This window comes from Amblyomma americanum, chromosome 3 (assembly GCF_052857255.1).
Source record: "Amblyomma americanum isolate KBUSLIRL-KWMA chromosome 3, ASM5285725v1, whole genome shotgun sequence".
In the NCBI taxonomy this organism is placed as follows: domain Eukaryota; kingdom Metazoa; phylum Arthropoda; class Arachnida; order Ixodida; family Ixodidae; genus Amblyomma; species Amblyomma americanum.
The window spans coordinates 176,285,310-176,304,672 of NC_135499.1; the positions used below are offsets into that span (position 1 = coordinate 176,285,310).

Consider the following 19,363-nt stretch of genomic DNA (forward strand, 5'->3'; position numbering starts at 1 on the left):
GGCCTTGCGATAAAGAGATCGAAAGGAACAATGTGAGCTCGCAGCAGGACGCAAACTGCTGCGGAGCAGTTCCCACTGCAAATCGAGCCACCGCAGAGACACACACGCACACTGGAGCTGCAGCAGCAGCAGCAGCGGCAGCGGCAGCAAACGTAGCCGGCAAATCCAGACAAGCGGTTTCTTCGGAACAGTCAGCCGGGCGAGCTCTGAAATCGCCTTAGCCTCTCGGCGGAGGAGAACTGCTTCCCGAAAAACCCCCGCCACTGCACAGCCGATGTGCGGTAGGGCGGCGAACAAGGGGGGAGGAGGGGCACAGAAAGAGAAAACGGAGCAGTTGCGAGTGCGTGCGTGTCTGACTGTGTGTGGAGACTAAGGACGTCGGTATGAGCAGTAAGCTTCCGCCAGCGAGCTAGCTAGTACCGGAGCCTCGACGTCGGAAGCGCGGCAATGGCGGCGTCGTTCGCTTTTTTTTTTCTTCCCGCTCCTCCATACTCCCCAGGGTTAAGCCGGCAAAAGAAGAAATCGGGATAACAAGGAGGAAAAGGAGGAGGAAGAGGAGAGTAATAAAGCTCGGCGAGATGGAGGAAGAGGGAGAGGAGGATCGGCGCGGAGCGTTTACGACTGGCGCTGCACCCTAAATCAAAGCAAGGAGCTGCTGTGGCCACCTCGCGATGTGAGCGGTTTTGATGCCGAGCGAGCTGCGGGATGGGGCGATGCCGGGCCTTTGGCTAAGCACGGCCTCCTTAGCTGCTATGGCGTGCCGGTAGTTTGTTGCACCACCGGTGGCGGCGGCGGCCGTCTCCTCATTCCCCCACTTCCCCGTTGTTGCTGCTGCTGCCGCCCCTTCCGATGCTTATAACCTCCGCGCGAACGCCTTCACCTCCCCACCTCCCCTTGCGAAGCGAGGAATCTCTCGCAAGCCAGCCTTATAGCGCGCTGCCTAGTTTCGCGCCAAAGAAAGTACCGAACACCGAGCGGCGGTGGCGGCGGCAGAGATTACATGATAATGGATGTAGCGTCCTCGTATCGCGCGGCAGCTGCGACCGCACTTGTGTTCTCGCTTTGCTCCCGCACGACTTGTTCCCCTCTTTATCACGGGACACGGGCTAAGTTTTTCCGCACGCTGTTTCTTTCTCTTTTTTTGCGAGTTATATTTCTCACCGTCGCAACTGTGCCTTGATCTTGATGTATACCTAAGTTTTAACGCTTGGGGTTTGAAATTTTGAACGCCGTGCTTTTGAAGCCGCTTGATTGAAATGAGCCTTCGAACAGCCGCTCCCTCGACGAACTCTCATTTACCTTTCTCATTATCTTCCTAAGCCCGCAGAGGAGAGTTGTTTGAAAACTAACGCCCGCTTTTGAGCGTTTCAATTTAGCCCGACGCCGGCGTTCTTTTTTTCCTTGCGGCTTTAAAACACACGTGCTGCTCGTTGTTAAATAAGAATTTTAAGGATGTGTCGGCACGTGCTCTAGATTGTAATGAATATTCTGAGTGCAGCTTAACGTCTGGTTATTTATTTGCCTATTTATTTATAGATACTCTAAGCTTTTACAGGCTCATGCAGGTGTGGGTGACTGCTGATTTTTAATTTTTCTTTTCTCCAAATCGAAGGTTTAAAGAAGACTTGCTCACGTAGACGGTATGAAAATGAAGCGAAATTATTGACGCAATTGTTGATGTTGACGCTGAACCAAGCAGCGACACTGTCTTTTGTTTATACTCATCCCTCCCCCTTTACCATGCTTAAAGTACTCCTCAACGTTACAACTATAGCAGATTCTCTAAACCTATATATTCGCTGTATATAAAAGTTGCAATGAACAGAAACAACCAAAAAAGCACAAACCAAAATTAGAGCGCTTGAGCTCATAAATTAACTGTAAAGTTTGGGCAGCTGCGAAATGAATCGTGTTCCTTCCTCTATATACTTTGTTACAGAGGCAGTAGGGTGCATGGAGATATCGCGACGCACTAAGAAAGAGGTTCCTTTATTTTAATATTTCTTCTCTAGCCTTGTTATTGGCCTTAACAAATAACGAAGAAATTCGATGTGAATGACGGCTAGTGAAACATTTACTTATTGGGCCAATGGTGAGTACACCATAAAGATGGTTTATGGAAGGAAGGTCTGAAGAAAAGCCGCAAAGAAAAACAAATTGACCAACATGCCAAATTTCCTTGCAGCTCATATTAATCTTTGTTGCGACCATTAGACCGTAGAAACAAACTCTAAACAACACAGCAAAGTAAAGCTAGAAACCGCAAGTGAGGGCACGGTTGCGCTGTGCCAGTTGCGGAAAGAAAAGGCGAACAGCACGACAAGTGGATAAAAGGCTTTCAGAAAGGCACGACAAGCCTCGAGAGGAGCCTTGAGCCAGTACGACGCCCAGTGTTGCTGTTTCGCCAAGCGCCTACTTGTGCCGAAGTCAAGGAATAACGTCAGGCAGAAATCCGAGCACCGAGTACACTCCGTGATATATGGTCCTGCCATTTCATCGGTTTTCGAGCGATATAGCTACTGAAGGACGCGTCGTTCGGCGCGCATACGGATCTGTGGATGGCAGAAACGAAATGAAGAGACGATATGGACGTGTCCCTTCGCATTTCATGTTTAAAGGATTGGAATACTTTTTTTTTCGTAAACAAAATTTAGTGAGGAAGCTTTCAAGGACACCGTTTGATGAGAATTTCACGTGTTGGATTATGGTTTATGGCTTATGGGGGTTTAACGTCCCAAAGTGACCAGGCTATGAGAGACGCTGTACTGAAGGGCTCCGGAAATTTCGACTACCTGGGGCTCTTTAACGTGCACTGACATCGCACAGTACACGGGCCTCTAGAATTTCGCCTCCATTGAAATTCGACCGCCAAGGCCGGGATCGAACCCACGTCTTTCGGGTCAGCAACCGAGTGCCGTAACCACTGAGTCACCGCGGCGGCTATTTCACGTCTTGGATACAGTACACTGTGGGACCTAACCGAGCACAGTGAGTCACTATTTTTTGCGTAATTTTACTTCATGCGGTACAACCAAATCCAATAGAATGACAATCGAATGGCTAGTGTTGAAATTCTCAGTTGGAACCAGTTCGCCGAAATGAACAGCACCACAAGAGTTCTAGGAAGAATCCTGCTTCGTAGCTGCAGATTCTGTGAGCGTAGTACTGCTTGTAGCACTGATACAAAAATCTGCTCCGTCGAATTCTTTGTCACATGCATAACGAAAGAAGCTGCGCAAGAAAGGCACAAGACAGCTGGCAGATGCAATGACTCGCCAGGCCTCACTGTTAGAGTGTTATGTGGATGACTGGGTGAAACTGAGGGGTGGGATAATTCAAACTTGTTGTGGTGAGCAAGTCAAGATTACAATATAAGGTAGGTGATGCAGGACAAAAAAAGAAATAACGAAGGTAGGTAGGATAAAAGATTTGTACTGACCTAAATGTATGCGGGGGCGTACTTACCCAGAATGCCGAGCCTGTAGTTGATGGTGACGACAACCACGTTGCCGTAGCTGGCCAACACGGAGCCGTCGTAGGCGTTTCCCGAGTTCCACTCGTACGATTCGCCGTGGATGAACATGATGACTGGAAGCTTGGTGGGGTCGCGTGCCACTGCATCGAGGAACAGAAGAATGCGATACCCGGTTATTACGGGTTGCGTCGGTGTAACAAGGTAACAACAGTTACCAGCTTGTTATCGAAATGAGCTGATTTTTTATTATACTATCGTTACGTTGTATTGGAGCTCACAATACATAGCTTTAGCCATGGAGGCTGTTATGCTTTACCGGTGAGCAGCAAAAACGCGTTCATGCTAGTTTTAAGCTCTACAGAACACTAAGTTCTAAAGGGGTGAATTTTGAACCCTTCTCTGCGAGCTTCTCAACGTCATGAGGGCATTGAAAGCTTAGCGTAGTCATATATGCGCAGAAGTAAATCATATTAGTCTATGCCTGCTGCGCATGCGCAGAAGCAGCTGTGAGGCCGGACGGTACGCGGCCCTGAAACTGCGTATGCGCAGGAGACAGACGTTAACCCAGTATGCCCCACGCATTCAGCTATTATGAGCTGCCTTTTTTTTTTCGTTTATAAACCTTGCCCTCTTGTTGAGGTGCGTGTTAGTTCTGTGTTTGGCAGGCGCTTTTCACCTTATAGCCTCAGAGCCAGCCGCACTCGGTCGCAGTCAGGGCTACACTGGAACAAAATGCTCAGATAAGACAACTTTTACACGACTCAGATAAATAATATTGGGCAGAGCAAAAAACAAAAAAGGAATAATGGAGCAATTTAGTTTCTCTGCAAAACTGGAGTACGAATTTTAAATGAAAAGAGGGATGTACTCATCCCCAGGACGCAGTGTGCAATACTTTCTTCTTGAATTATGGAGAGCAGGACAAACGTTTTGTTTGAGGCGGCGTTGAATGGCACAGCATTTTTCTTTTATTCTGACGTATGACCTATAAGCCAATTTTTATGTGGTTGGTTTATTCTTGTTCACACGAGAATGAATGATGTCATGGGCAGCAGGGTTGTTGCCACGAGAATGAATCATGTCATTGGCAGCAGGGCAATATTTCACAAGGACGCTGTTAGCGGGATTGGCCCGAACTGAGATAATCCAGCATGATATTAAGCAGTCAAACTTTAAGGGGACAAGAGAAGTGTATAACAACTTTGCTCCAGTGTGCTACATTCAACCTTTGTAGATTCCCAAAGTAATGTCCTCTATAGGTGGGAGGCTTAATTGTCTGGGACGCATTTTTCGAGAGGTCGCAAAAAGGCATAGCGTGCTCGACGGATGATTGTCGGTTAAAAAAATGTCAGCACATTGTTCATGTTCGTATATTTAGGCACTAAGCTTAAGCCGATACAAAAGCGTGAACAGAGAGACATAGGTTACGAGGCAGCAACCCATAATTTATTTATTTAGGCAGCGCTAAACTTTCGCCGCGGGCGGACGAATAGCTCCCGCTATTCCGGAAAGGCTGCGGCGTCGCTGGGTTCATTGAAAGCGCGGATAATCTGCCTGAAAAGCGAGTCCACGTGGAAGGATCCCGCAGGCAGTGTCAGCGCTGAGCCCGCGGTGCGGACAGGATCTGCGGAGGAGGTTCCTATGCATCGACAATGCTTTTGCAGCGGACATTTTGAATAATATCTTATAATGTTAAAAAAAAAAAACTCGTCGGCTTAAATCGAATGACCCTCCGCAAAGAAAACACTACCTAGTGAGGAGAATTTTGGTGATGTAAATTTTTTGGGGCAACGTACATTTTTAATTATGCAGAAAATGACAGTTCATAATACAGACACCCACTCTTGACCCAGATATTAATTTTTTTTTCTTGTGCGAAGGGTTTCTTGTGCTGCAGCGTACCGAAAATTTTGCGCACCACATTTTATATCCTAGTCTGCTGGAAACTCAGTTTTTAGATGTGGCTAGTCAAGTTAGTGCGTTGCATACAACTCTTTCATAACGTCTACGCCTACAGAGCTCACATGATTCATAGAACAGCGGCCCGGCGGTCTCCCCATCTGGAACCATTGCAAACATTTAGGAATTCCTTGCAACATTTAAAATGGTGAGGAAAGGGTACCTATAACGAACGACGACAGTGTCAGTGACGCTAAAATAGTGGTGACCTTAACTCATAGAGTGTCTGCTTTTTCTTGTGTCCCAAGCATACAGCAAGCTCAGGTTGAACTTTCTCAGAAATAAAAAAAAAAGACTAAAGGACACAGTGCCGAGGGTTCAAACGAAATCTTCCAATTTGTCTTTATAAGCTTAGGGACCCGCATCAGTTTCAAGACGTCAATGTTTTACAAAGTCATTGTCGTTCGTTAATTAGGGAGATGGTTTATGGTTTGGTTTATGGGGGTTTAACGTCCCAAAGCGACTCAGGCTATGAGAGACGCCGTAGTGAAGGGCTCCGGAAATTTCGACCAGCTGGGGTACTTTAATCTGCACTGGCATCGCACACTACACGGGCCTCTAGAATTTCGCCTCCATCGAAATTCGACCGCCGCGGCCGGGATCGAAGCAGCTTCTTTCGGGCCGGCAGCCGAGCGCCGTAACCACTCAGCCACCGCGGCGCGGCGTTAATTAGGAAGAGTGTGTATATTCCCGAGAATCTTTGCAATGCACTTTTCAGGTGCTGTAGACGCTGTTTTGACGCTGTTTGTTTTTTAAAAAGCCTCATTTCTATACACCGCAGCAGTGGCCAAGTGATTGAGCATCCGCCTCGATATGCGGGAGGTGCGGGGTTCGATCCCCAGTACCGCCGGGTACCCACCGGTGATACAATGGGTACAAGCTTTCCCCTGGTCTGGTGCTCGGCTCAATTAGGGTGAAATGCTTGGGAAATGGGTCTCTGACCCCACCTTGAGAAAAAGAAAAAATACCTTGTGACATGGCGCTCTTTGGCCATAGCTGCCCTTGCGCCATAAAAATCCATAATCATCATCATCATCATCATCATCATCATCATCATCATCATTTCTATACGCAGGAGGCGTATTTTCGGAGTGTCATGCCAGCGATCCTCCGGCGGTACGCGCTGCTGCTCTTGCAGGCCAAAAAAAAAAAAAATCCTTGAGTCTTCATGCCAGGTGCTTCTGCTTCAGGGCGTGGATCTGGGCAACAACGAGCATTGGCAGTCGGAATCGCTGACGCCGCACAGGAGTCGCCCGGTCGTGTTGATTATGGTCGAGGCAGTAAAGTGCTCCCACTGCTCGTGCAACCGAGTCGAGAAGTGTGCAAGCAAATGGAGGGAGTGGGGGAGGCGGAGTGCAGGAGAACGAGAGAGAGGGAGGGAGTATAGGTGGGGTAAGCAGCAGCAGCCGCAGCATCGGAAAATACCGTCGGCAGCTCCTGCCTCCTTTGGTGCGAGCGCTATCCTCGTTGATTATGCATGCCGACGCGACCAACGTCCACGGAAAGAGCAGTCGCCGCGGTCGGCCCTGGTGGTGAAGAAAGCAAAGCCAGCGAACGGACGGGCCTCGAGGGACGACGAGCAAGCAGCTGCGTTCGATGCCCCCTTCCGTTCCCGCTTCGTCTTTTGGTTGCGCGCGCAATCTGTGTTCGCGAAAGCGAGTTCTACTACGTATGCATGGCGCCACGGCAGGCGCGGCCAATTGCCGCCCCCGCTTCTCCTCTTTCACGTCCCGACGGCGCTTTACGGTGTTAGGCGTTCGTTTTATCCTTGCCCGTTCTTTCTTTCTCTCTTCGCCTCATCTGACTACACGCTATTGTTGGCCCTGGTCGCGTGGGCCCCATAGAGGATGCGGAGGAAAAAGCTTCGCCCTCGCAGGGCAGGTCTTGGCCGTGTTTGCCGAAGACAAAGTGCGCTTCCGCACGCATCTTTGTTCGCACTGTTTCACGTTCTCGCGTTTTGTCAAAAGAGTGCTGTAGAGTAATTGCGAAACTAAACAGATTGGGAATTAATTTTGGCAATAGGGAGCAGATGGGAATAATTACGTCAGGTACCAATGTATTGGAGGGTTGAGACCTTTCGTGTAATCTGTTATCTGTGTATTAACTTGCTGCAGATCAGAACTTCCTCGTTATCAGAGAGGTAAAGAACCAGAAAAAAAGCCCGATTAAATTGGAAATGTTAAAGTAGGCGAAAATACACGTGGAACTCACAAACGAAATAGTAATGTTCTGTGTCTCCAAACCGGAAATTCACTCAAACAGATCTAAAATTCCCCATGTCCAACCCTTTTCCTGAGCAGCAGATCGAGAACTCGGTCTATTAAAAAAAATAAAGAAATGAAAGAATTTTGGGTTTTAAATTTTCGTGAAATGCCGCAAAAATTTCCTTTTCACCAAATTTATCACTCTTATTTGCTGTTGAAGAAAAATTCTCCGAATGGAACATCAATTAAAAGAACGCAATGTAATTACCTGAGTGCCACATATGACATGACGGCAAGCAATTTAATCAACAACAATTTATTTTATCACACGTCATGTCTACGATTTTAGTTAATTATTCGAGTCATGCTGCGTTGCAGAATGTCTGAGTAATGTCTATGCATACTTTGTACAAACCCTATACACCTTACATTATGTTACCTGTGAAGTGCGGAGTTAGGCTACGTTGCCGAAGTACAGTGCTGAGTCTTGCGTTGAGACTATGACTACTCGTCATGACTATGCCTACTTTGTACAAACTCTATACACATTCACTACGTTGCTTGAGAAGTGCCGAATCATGATACATTGCAGAATGATTATGAGTCATACGTTATGCCTGTGACTACGAGCAATGACTTTCATAGGTCGCAGTATGTTACATTTCGTCATTTATGATATACACGTTCGCTTATATGGTGCGGCATCGTACACCGGCGTTATGACATGATCCGAGTTTCGTGCCATGGACGGCGACAGACGGCGGAGGGCTTTTGTGCTAATGGGACATATAATGCTTTTGCATTATTAAAATAATGAAAGTATTTTCAACAAACAATGCTAAAAGTATGCCTGATTTGAAGGAAAAGGTCTAGAGACTGTTTTGCAATGTCTTGCAAAATATAGTAAAAGGAAACCAAGAATTCTTATTCTTCAACGGAGACAATACGGCTGCACTGATATCTTCGTGCTCCCGTGTCTTCTTATTTTAAACTGAGCCTTCTAACAAAGATTGCCTGTCACGCTTTAAAGCAAATCAAATACCCAACCAAGCTGTCATTTTTAAAAATCTTACGACTGCATCAAACTTCTTTCTAGGCTGCGGTAGAACGGCGCTCGCATAACAATTCATGGCGGACACGTCCTGGAATTGCGGAGACCTAAACAGTTGCGGTTACCATGCCCGCTTATGTTCTTATGCATATTGTTTTTTTTTATTTCGTGGTTACACCAATTGATAAAGAAAATATTACCAACTACGTCTTTTTTTTTATGGCGATAGTGTGCCTGCTGGCGTAAAGTATTATTTCCAAATATACGTACACGCTGAACTCTTGAAGGAAGTTCAGTAACATCGGGTGGTGTGGCCATCTGTTTGATAATTCTTGTAGATTATTTGTACTGGCCATTTTCGTCGACGCATTTTTTTTCCTTGTGCATGACGCGAAAAACTTCTCCATGAAGTGTTGAGGGAGGAGGCGGAGGAGGAGGAAAACAACTTTATTTTAAGAAAAGAATAGAAGGTCCTCAATGGTGGGCTCCTATTTGACCAATTTCCACGGGCCTGAGATTCACGGAGATCTGAAGTTGTTGTATGGCTGCAAATAGCTGAACACAGTAAATTCTGGCAATATACATTAATTTATTCATATTCTTCTTAATATACGCCAAGAGATTAAATATTCGTCGCCAGTGTCACAAGCAACACGTAAGGCTATATTTCATTGCGTAATACGAAGGTTTTGAGGTAGCGTTGCCCACCGACCTCGATAAAGCAACCTAGCCTGCTAATTAAACAGTGTCGTCAATGTAGAATAACTTTCATATTGAACAACGTTTGTGTCTTGTTTTTTTTGTATCCGAGCTCTGCGGAGCCGTGCTTCTTTAATGTATTGCTCCCCAGTTTGGCCTTAAGTTCCCTCCGTTTCTACCGCACGTGTCAAACTCAACTGCTGACCGAGGGAGAGGTGCGGAGATCGCAGACGCCTTAAGCCAAATCTCCGGAAAATTCGCCGCGGTCTCACGTACCGGCCCTCTCGGAGAAAGCGCGAGAGGTGGTGGAGGGAGAGGGAACTAACGTGGTTTGTGTGTCCCAGCAGCGGAGAAGAGGAGTTTGGCGTGGACGTCGAAAGAAGGGGGGCCGTCCCACGTTCTCCATCAACGCCGCCGGACACTGGCAGGCTGGGACGCGTCGTTTCGGCGAGCAGGCCATTGTGTTGACCGCCCAGAACTCTTCGATTCATCATCGGCGCAACCGACATGGCGGCGCCACGTTGCGGTCGCCTCCTCCCGCGAGCACACCGCGTCACGCAATCCTAGCGCCGTGCCGCGAGCGAGCGAGCCAGCTTTCTTCGTTCGCCAGAGGGGTCCACGCGGAAGGGAGGAGGAGGAGAGCGAGTCTTCCGTCAGCCGCAGCCAGGGGCTACGCGCTGTTAGGAGCCGCTCGCGCCAGGGACGACGCGTCCATTTGTCAGATGTCCGCACGCGGGGGGGTGTGGGGGGGGGGGGGGTGCTTGGCTTTCGGCTTATGGCTTCATCAGGTTCGTCTCCGTGCCTAACTGGGTGGCGAGGGCTGCCGTCGGTCGCTGCAGGCGTGCTGGCGGTGGCGGCGGTGCTGCTCTGGGATCCTCGTCTCGTTTCAATGGCGGCGTCATCTTTGGGCAAGACTGATAGCGAGAGGTCAGGGGTACGCAGGGGCCCAGGAGGCTCCGTGGCGAGGAGCGGGAAGCCAGGTTGCGACGGCACGGCGGGGCAACGACCCTCGTCGCCGACGTGTCGCGGTGCCCAAGTGCGCGTCAAATGCCTCCGGCTGGGGACTTTTGTTTCCTTTCTTTTCCCGTGCTGCAGTCATAACCCCTCTCTTGCTCCTTGCTTAACGCTTCGCCTGTGAGTCGCGACCGTACGTGTGGAAGATACGTGCTTCGAAAGCAGACAGTGTGGCTAATGAAAGTGGTGGTAATAGACCCTTTCTAGAGAATGAAGGTGGGAATATGATCGGGTAAAAAGCAAGCTGGAAGGTGTGTTTACAACGAAGTGTGGTAGGTATGCAGGAAGCAGTGGAAGGTTGTGACGTGCTAAAGTACAAAACGTTGCGGCCAGGAAGTGACCTGCCCTCTAATGACTAGTTTAGGAAAAGAATAAACAGGTATAAAGAAAAACATTATCGACGAGAAAGACCTGCAGAAAGCTCTCTCCGTTCCCAAAGTTTAAAGCATAGAGTTTGCTACGCTAGAATTCAAAAATGCAAGTTAGCGTACTGATATTTTAACCATTTGAGGCGGCACAAACAGCAAACCGTCACTGCTAACTTAAAAATATAAGACTATTTCAATCTTCACGGCTCGAGTTTACAGTCATCAAAATGACTCTAGAGAAGTGCGCGTTTACTTACACGGCGCTTTGAACTCAAAAGAGACCAAAACATGGTCCGTTCCACTTGTAGCCTATGGTTTTAAACATAAGATACTATTCAGGTTAAAAGCTGACAGTCTGCGAAGCGGCATTAAGATTTTGTCTGAAACACAAGCTTGTAGGCTGGCGTAGTAGGGAGATTTTTCTTCAGCAAACAGAAGTCAGAAACTAAGCCGAAGTCTCTTTGCGTCCGCCGAGTCAACAGAGAGCACTCGAAAGAGAGGAAGAGGGCACTCGAGCTCCTTGTTTACCGTGCTTCCGGTGTTGTGCCATGCACTTGGGCAGTAGCCGGGAGTCACTTTCTCATTTCAGTGCTAAGTGCCGCATTGCAGGGCTGCTTTTCAAGCAGTTTCGCATTAACAGACTCTAAATTAAACAAACATTCTTTTTGTAATTTTCTTTCCAGGAAAGCACAGGATGCCTCTTTAAAATTCACTCAACCCTAAAGGCCAAAGTACTGACGTCAGTGAACTACCAGGGACATGTTCTTGCAATACTGAAAGAATAAAAGATCCACGCTCAAGCGAATGATTTTGATGGTCATATACTTAGTGCAATAGATCTGTAAAGTTGGTCTTTGTAAGTATTTGAGTGAAGTTTGAAGGTTCTGCGTTGACTCTGCACTTTACAATCAATTTTTTAAATTGTTGCTTGCAGTAACTAGCAAATGATAAGGGTGACTCCTCACTGCCGTTCTCAGCGCTCCTACGCCAATGACGTCAGTTTGTAATCTAGAAGAACCTCTTCGTTGGGTGTGCCCACGGGGCGTTGGCGGGGAGGGTGCTAGACTGGTCGCGGAGGGGTGCAGTCTGGACCCGTTATATTCATTTTTTTCCAGCGCATCCCAGTGTATGAGTTGAAGCGGTGAAGAAAAGCACCATTTTTAATCAGCGATATATTCGGCGTTATTGAAGATAGCTTATAAAATTTTGCGGTGCGGCGACGAGGGACGGAATAGTGATCGCTCATGCGCTTTTTCTAGCTTCAGTAAACATTTTATGGTCTGTTTGAAGTGTTGAATATTCTTTATAAAGCTACTTACGTAAAAAAATCATAAAGAAAGTGCTCTGATATAGAAATTTCAACAATGACAAGATACTAAAGACAGGTTGTGTCCCCACATTTCAGTTTTAAAGTAGGTTCAGGTTGATGTGGCTCTGAAGAATATATTAAGATCAGTCTGCAAAAAAAAAAAAACCTTAACACTATTTCACGTTTCATTTTTTATTAAATTATTGTTGGTCATCTGACCAACCCACGCAAAATTATTAGCGCAAAATTATCAATATTAAATTGGTGCTCTCCTTGGTACCTTCCTTGGAACACGTCATATAAGGATGGAAGACATACGAGGCTATCGCCTATCAAGTCCACTTCTTACATCTGGTCACTTGTTACAATTATTTTAACTAATTTTGTTTTGTTGCATTTGAGAGCACGGCGCTTTTTCTCTCGCGCACACGATGTCTTGTTGCGCGTTTTAACGGGACATTTTTTTTCATTAAAGGGGGCTATTCAAGATCTCTTTAAATAAAATTTCTAAAATTTTGCCTGTAAAGCGTGCTCTACAGCACCAATTGAATACTGCGGCGAACCAATTTGAAGCTGCAAAGGAGATAAGGGCTTTCCTTTCCAACTTCGACTTCGCGCTTGCACGCACAAACATAGAGTCGCGTGCGCACAAACGCACACAGACATGCACATGCGCACACATGCACATGCGCACACATGCATATGCATACATGTAATATACCAACTTTATCTTTCTTGAAATGTTTTAAAAGTTGCCTGTAAAGCGTGCTCTGCAGCACAATTTTCAATATTGCGGCGAAGCACACCAAAGCTGCAAAGGAGATAAGGGCTTTCATCGACTTCGCGCACGCACGCACGCACGCCCCCCCCCCCCCCCCCCACACACACACACACAGTCGCGTGCCGACAAACGCGCACGCACGTGCACACACGCACAAACATGAATATGCGTACATGTAATATACCAACTTTGATGACAGTGAACATTGCTAATTCAACAAAAGGGAAGATTCCTGCGGCGTTTTTATAATTTTTGTGGCTTGGAGCAATGATGTCTTGAGCAATCGTGTCACAGTGTGCCGTAACAGCGGCACCACGCAGCTGTACAGCTAATTCAAGCTGAACCTAAGGAAAGGTCAGAGGATCAGATAGAACCCATTATTCGACTATGATTGAGTCAGAGCTCCTTCTTAGAAATTGAAGCCTGTTACTAACCAAAACAAGGGAAATGAAAGGAGAGAAAAAACCGCTCCCGCCTGGTGAAGAGCAGCTACGAAAAAGTAAAATTTACCGAAACCTTTCTGGATGCTTTCGCAAGAAACGAAAACAGCGCCGCTCTGACGTCCCATTTGCTGTCCACGGACTAGAGTCACCTAATCACTTCTCGAAACAGGTCCCGGAGAGAAAGGAATCAATGACAGCAACGGCGCAGTGTGGACAGCCTGGGTGCGGCGCTTTTGCCAGCGCCGTCAGCGAATAAATAGTACAGGCGGCGGCGGGGGCGGCGGTAGCGGCCTGGTGACCCGATTCCTCTTTATCTGCGATCTGGACGACGCGGTGGGGGGGGGGGGGGGGGGGATGCGACTCCAGAGGCGCCCAGGGCCGTGCTACACCTAGGAAGCAGCGCGTTCAAATGGAAACATATGGCGGCTCCAAGTCGCCGCTCCCTGCTAGATCGCAGCGTCGCCCGGATGTGCAGCGGCGGATAAGGTGCGGGATGAAGCACAACTACTACAAAAGGAGGAGCGAGATAGACGCACACTAAAAAAATAAATAAAAAAATTCCCCAGTGGAACTGGTCGCGCTGGCGGCCGTTGAATGAAAAGGTGCGCGAGTATGTCAGCTCTTTTATACCTATACCCTATGTCTTTTATTTGGCTGAGCTGCGTGTGTGTGTGTGTGTGTGCGCGTGTGTGTCACAGACTTCGTTCACACCCCCTTCCCGAAGGCGCCTCGAAGCAGCAGCCCGTGATGGATAGCTACATTTGTCGGAAGTCCCCGAAGCGATTTATTTCCGCGAATTTAATAACGGCCCGGAGAAGCGTCGGGTGCTCAGAAGCTCTCGCGCTCGCGCGCGCGCGTGGGCCTCCGTGTCATCTTCTTCATTTTGCGTTTTTGGTGGTTCTCACTTTCGCGATCGTTATCTTGTTTGTATTTTCCCCCCTTTATTTTGATCGCTGTCACCTGTCCATTGCGAGATAGTTATGTAGCTTTTCACTCTCGCACCCAATATTTACGTTGTTTCCGGAAGGAAGGCTGTTATTGGAAGAAGAGAAAAATCGCTGCTATGAGGCGATCGGCGTCGAAATGTCTGTTTACACTGGCAGGACGGCTTGTTTTTTTTTTCTGCTTCACGACAAGTAATTCTCGCCTCGAAACAACTGGCAATCGAGAGAGCGTGTTCAGTTATTTAGTGCCACGAAACGTCAACCATGGCATAATAAAAATGACACAACTTGTTTTCATGCTGGGGTACTTAATTTTGTTTCTCTAGGCGTTAGGCGAGTCTAACACTCACTTTTCTTCAATTTTCAGCGCTATCCATCTTTTACCTGTAATTTTTTACTTGTCGCTGTGCATACTGATCCGCTCCTCTAATACCATGTAAGGCTACGTTCAGGGCGTTCACTATGAAATCTGTTTTTCGTATTTAATTCGACCCTTTTATATTCGTGTTCTTTCGAAGAGAAAACACGTTGCGGTTTGCAACAGCGACCCCTCATAAACCTACGCAAACAACCACACGACCGCAACGCGAAAGGACTTTTCATGACACGGTGTCTTCGAAAGTGTGCAACAGAGCTATTTATTTGTACTAAAGCCTTATTATGCGATTGTAGAAGGAACGAGCTTGGCTTTGCAAAGTAATTGAGTTCTTTTCGCGCAGAGTGCAATGCTTTGTCGTTTGCTAAGACGGTTAGAGCGCTGCAACCCAATGATATGTTTTGGACGCTCTCGAAAGACGCGAACAGCCTGGCGTGCCACCTTCCGCAGCTTCTTGTCGGGCTCTGCCTGCAGCGTGACAGCGTCTTTGAACGGCAATGCCTTCTCATTACGTGCAGTTGGACTTCGTGAAACGCATTCCAATCTACATTCCTAATCACGCGGCGCTAAACACGAACGTCACAGTATTTCTCTACAGGATGCCGCAGTACAGCGTTGCGGACCGTTCTGCAAACAACTCTGTTGATCCGCCACGGCGGACAGGGACAGAAAGCCACTCCATACGATGTGAAAGGAAGTTGAAGAGGGGGGAAAGGGAAAGGCGGATAGGGGGGAGCAGGAGCTCACCGTCACGCTTTCTGCACTGGCGACTCGCTCGACGCTGTCAGTGGGGAGCACGTTTCAGAGGCGCGGAAGGAGGAAAGGCGGCGAGTGAAAAGCGTGGCTCGCAACGAACAGCCCAGACTAAAGCAAGCAGTGGCGGAGAGAGAAAGAGAGAGAGAGAGCCAAGTCGGCAGCCGTGAAGAGGAGGAGGAGGAGGCACACTCCGGCCACGCATTTTCCTCGCTCCAATCAGGTCCATCAAAGACTCACGCCATGCAGCACAATCGCTCTAATTAATGCTCGTTTGCGCGGCCTGCGGGAGGGACGCCCGATGAGGGCCCGGAAACGTTGCGGGTGAGGAGGAACGGCAAAAGGAGGGGAGGGCTCCGGAAGAAGGCTAGAGCGCCCCTATAACGTCTGGAAGAATAAGCATCGAGCAAACACAGTGAAAGAAAAGAGAAAAGGGGAAGAGGTGAAAGAAGGCCATAACCGGCGCTAGCCGGGGAAAGAGCTAGCCACGCGGGGCAGACTTTGTGAGGAGAAGTGGCGAAAGAACCTACGACGCGCGATAGTGGTCTGGTGCTCACGCGCGCTGGCGCACGCGCCGACAATTTGCGATGCTTTGCTGAGCAGTGCGCAATTAATTACCCTCGCGGCGGGGGTGTCACGCCACGCTTGGGGAAACTTGCGCCGACGGATGGCGTTGCAACTGCCTGCGTGCGTGCGCATGCGTGCGTGCATGTGGGTGCGTGGCATGGCGCTTGCGTGCGCCCCGCGGGCGGCGGAGTGCGCGTATTCATCTCGACACACTCGCGTTGGTGCCACTGCTTTGCTCGGCGGTGATGGCGACTTTTTGCGGAACGTGAACGTCAGCGTCGCCAACAGCCCCATCCCCTCCCATCCCTCTTCGAACGTCGAGGTCTTTTTATTTCTTGTTCCGTTATTGCTTTTTTTTTCTTGCGGCGCCATCGGCTTTTCCGTCGCGGCTGCCAACGTGACCTCGAAGCTTCCCGCAGGGTGGTGGCGTGCGTACGTGTTGTGCGCGGTAGGCACGCGTTCGTATTCCCTTCTGGCGTGTAGAACAACGTGTAGACAAGCCACTCGATTGGAATTCCTCTCGCGTGGGTGGGAATGCTAGGAGCGCTTTGTCGGCGATGACGCGGCTCTTTGCCTTTAGACGCGACTTATGGGTAGAAGTCGGGTTCCGAGAAAGTCTAGTGATGTGGAACAGAAAAAAATTGCGCGGTCGTAATGAAAAGGAGAAACAGTCGTCGTTGTGGTCTAATGATATTTATTTTGGTAAAGATACCCCTTTGTATTTTTTGGCAGTTATAAACGTGCAAAGATTAAGAAACGTTAATGGTGCGGACGGAAGGGTTTCGTAACTGAAGGCGACAGGATATTGATTCATATTCTAAGTTCTTTTATAGTTTGGGATGGCAACGCGTCTGTCTGGACATGCCGCCTCAAAGACAACCTTTTGCATGCTGTTTCAACTTTATGTCAGGCGTAGTTGCCCTAAAAAAAAAGAATTCGCAAAAATATTACAAAATAAATAAGTGAACTACGCAATACGAGCTTAAGAATGCGCTGTGATCAATGAAAGATAATTTAAGCGGGAAGAGGGAAGGGGGGGGGGGGCATTAACGGACAGAAAGGGTGCAGCGAGAATAACGAAGAAACGGAGTCGTTGATATGATCGTCACAAGCACGACTACGCCCACTCGAGGACACGTACCTCTTTCACTCCCCTCAAATTAGTCTGCAATGCGATAGCTGCGGCCGACCTATCCCGGCAGACTTCTTAACCTGAACTTCTGCCGCCTTCTTCTGCAGTTAAAGTTTCCTTTTAATCCACTCCGTTCCTTTCCATAAGAGACCATGGGTAACCTCCTCTCTTCACTGTTTGTACTACCTAATTCGAGTTCTTCCTTTTGACTTCAGGTAGGATACAAATAACTCGATTTACACCGTTTCGAGGTAAGGAACGAAGGGTTCAATGTTCTTTTGAAAAACGTGCCTCCACGCTGTCACTAGAACTGCCGCTTGTGCAAATTTGTAACGCTATAACTGTATTGCAGTCACTTATTTCTGCGCAATATTTCAGATGCCTGTAGTTTATTTGCCGTTTTCTTTGACAGTCAGAACGCTCAACGGACTGTTCAAAGAGATTGAAATACCCTCATAACACTTTCCAAGGGACAAACTCTTCTGTTGCAGAAAAATCGTCATGTTCTGATTCGCAAAGATGTGCTGATCGCCATGCTGCTAGACATTTTTATAACTCCTAACGCTAACGACATTACATCGGCACCTCTGATGACGTCAGCTTCATAATCGTGCTTGTATTTTGAATCATAGTGCTGATGCATTTGTGTGACTTTGGTATAGTAGTACAGAAAACGAAGGAACGCTGCGTTCAAGGCGAGTGCAGGGCAGCTAAAAGTAATTGTTTTGGGTTTGTCAATTCTGCATGAATGTTCAAGGCTTCGAAAACACTTCAGAAAACGCAGCGTCATAAATGCTCGTCTATTAAAGTATGTCACTAATGGGAACAGATTATCACATGCACAAACGAAACAGGAAATTTGAGACGTGATGTTATCTGTATTTTATTTTCTTGCTACGCATTCACCCCTACGAATTTGAAAAGCATGTATGATGACTACAAGACGTGAACGGCACCTTTTATATATACCGTAGATGACGCACGGCTGCCCCTTCCGAGCAAGCTTGGTAACACGCCCCAGGTACCGCGCAGCGAATCGTGTAGCCCCGTGGCCGCATTCCCTGTTGCGCGTAGTGGTACGCGAGCGACGTGCCGGCCGCTGCATTTTTAGAGCGTCTCCTTCTTTCCCGTTATTTTTTAGTGCTCATTTTTTTTCAAGCTGTACCAGTGACTGAAGCATAGCTGAAACACATTTACGCTACCCACCTATGTTCAGCTTTCAGGGCGGAGATAAAAAAAAATGCAGAAGGAGGAAAGCATGAGCTAAGACGGGAAAAGAGAGGGGCTATACCAGTCGAGAGGAGCACGTTTATAGCGCATGTATTATGCATGACCCGACGGCGTTCTTTCGGCTATGCCCGGCATTTTCGCCGGTCAGCGAGGCTCCTTCTCAGCATCCCTACACTCCTTGCCTTTTTCGTTTCTGGTGTTTGCTAGGGCTCAAAAATTTGTGCTGACCAGACTTCAGGAACATGCGCATACCAGCCGAACTTGTTGGGCACCTCGAGGAAGAGGCAGGACTCAGGGTTCCGCCTGTTTTTGTTTGCCTTTTCTATTCTCCTCTGTCGACTCCTAGCTATAGGGCCGCTTTTGCTATGTTGTTTTTCAACGCCGTCGAGGAGACGGAGCTTTTCTCGGCTTATGCAGGTGCCTTCTTGCTTCTGGGACGAAGAAATGTATGTTCAGAAGAAGATAAACTAGGTTGCAATAAACAGTGAGTAAGTTGAATCGAGAGGCCACATGTGTGAAAATGTACAAGCTTCTTTGTTGGTCAACACTTTGGTGGAAGCAGGAAACAACGCGTTCTGTACTATTTCAAGCACTTTCGAAGACCGCGTAGCGCCTAGCGAAAATCTAGGTCAAGGACGCGACTGGGCATATCAGACAGGGTAGCAATAGAGCACGACGACTCTGTCAAGAAAAAAAAAAGAGGGAAACTGTGCCTATGTGTGTCCGCTTACGCGTTTTAAGTGAAGAGCGAAAACTTTGCGTGAACCCGACTGAATAGAGTGTTCTTTTATTGTACTGCATATTTTAGAATGCGTCCACACAAATTAATATTTAGTGAGCGTACGTTGCCTCAATCGTGAGCAAGGCAACGACAAGGTGCTGGTGGGTACGTGAATAATTAAGCGTTGATTTACGCTCCTCTCTGAAGGGAACGTCTTGAGATCGTCTCGTACTTTGTCAACAGCGGTTAAGGGACGAGACAGCTTCGGTGTTAGTATGTTTTGAGCCGGCCTGTATGGTCCTTGTGACGCCGCAGACAACAATAGCAATAAAGCGCA

General features: G+C 47.9%; 1 protein-coding gene across 2 annotated transcripts in view; it reads right to left on the minus strand.

Annotated features, from left to right (window-relative positions):
* LOC144125501 (neuroligin-4, Y-linked-like) overlaps nucleotides 1–19,363 on the minus strand; it is a 338,755-nt gene that overhangs the window by 67,563 nt on the left and 251,829 nt on the right. For both annotated transcript variants that reach the window (XM_077658945.1, XM_077658946.1), the window contains exon 3: nucleotides 3,466–3,615. In XM_077658945.1, the coding sequence (XP_077515071.1) occupies nucleotides 3,466–3,615 (150 nt within the window). The remainder of the gene's footprint in view (nucleotides 1–3,465; nucleotides 3,616–19,363) is intronic.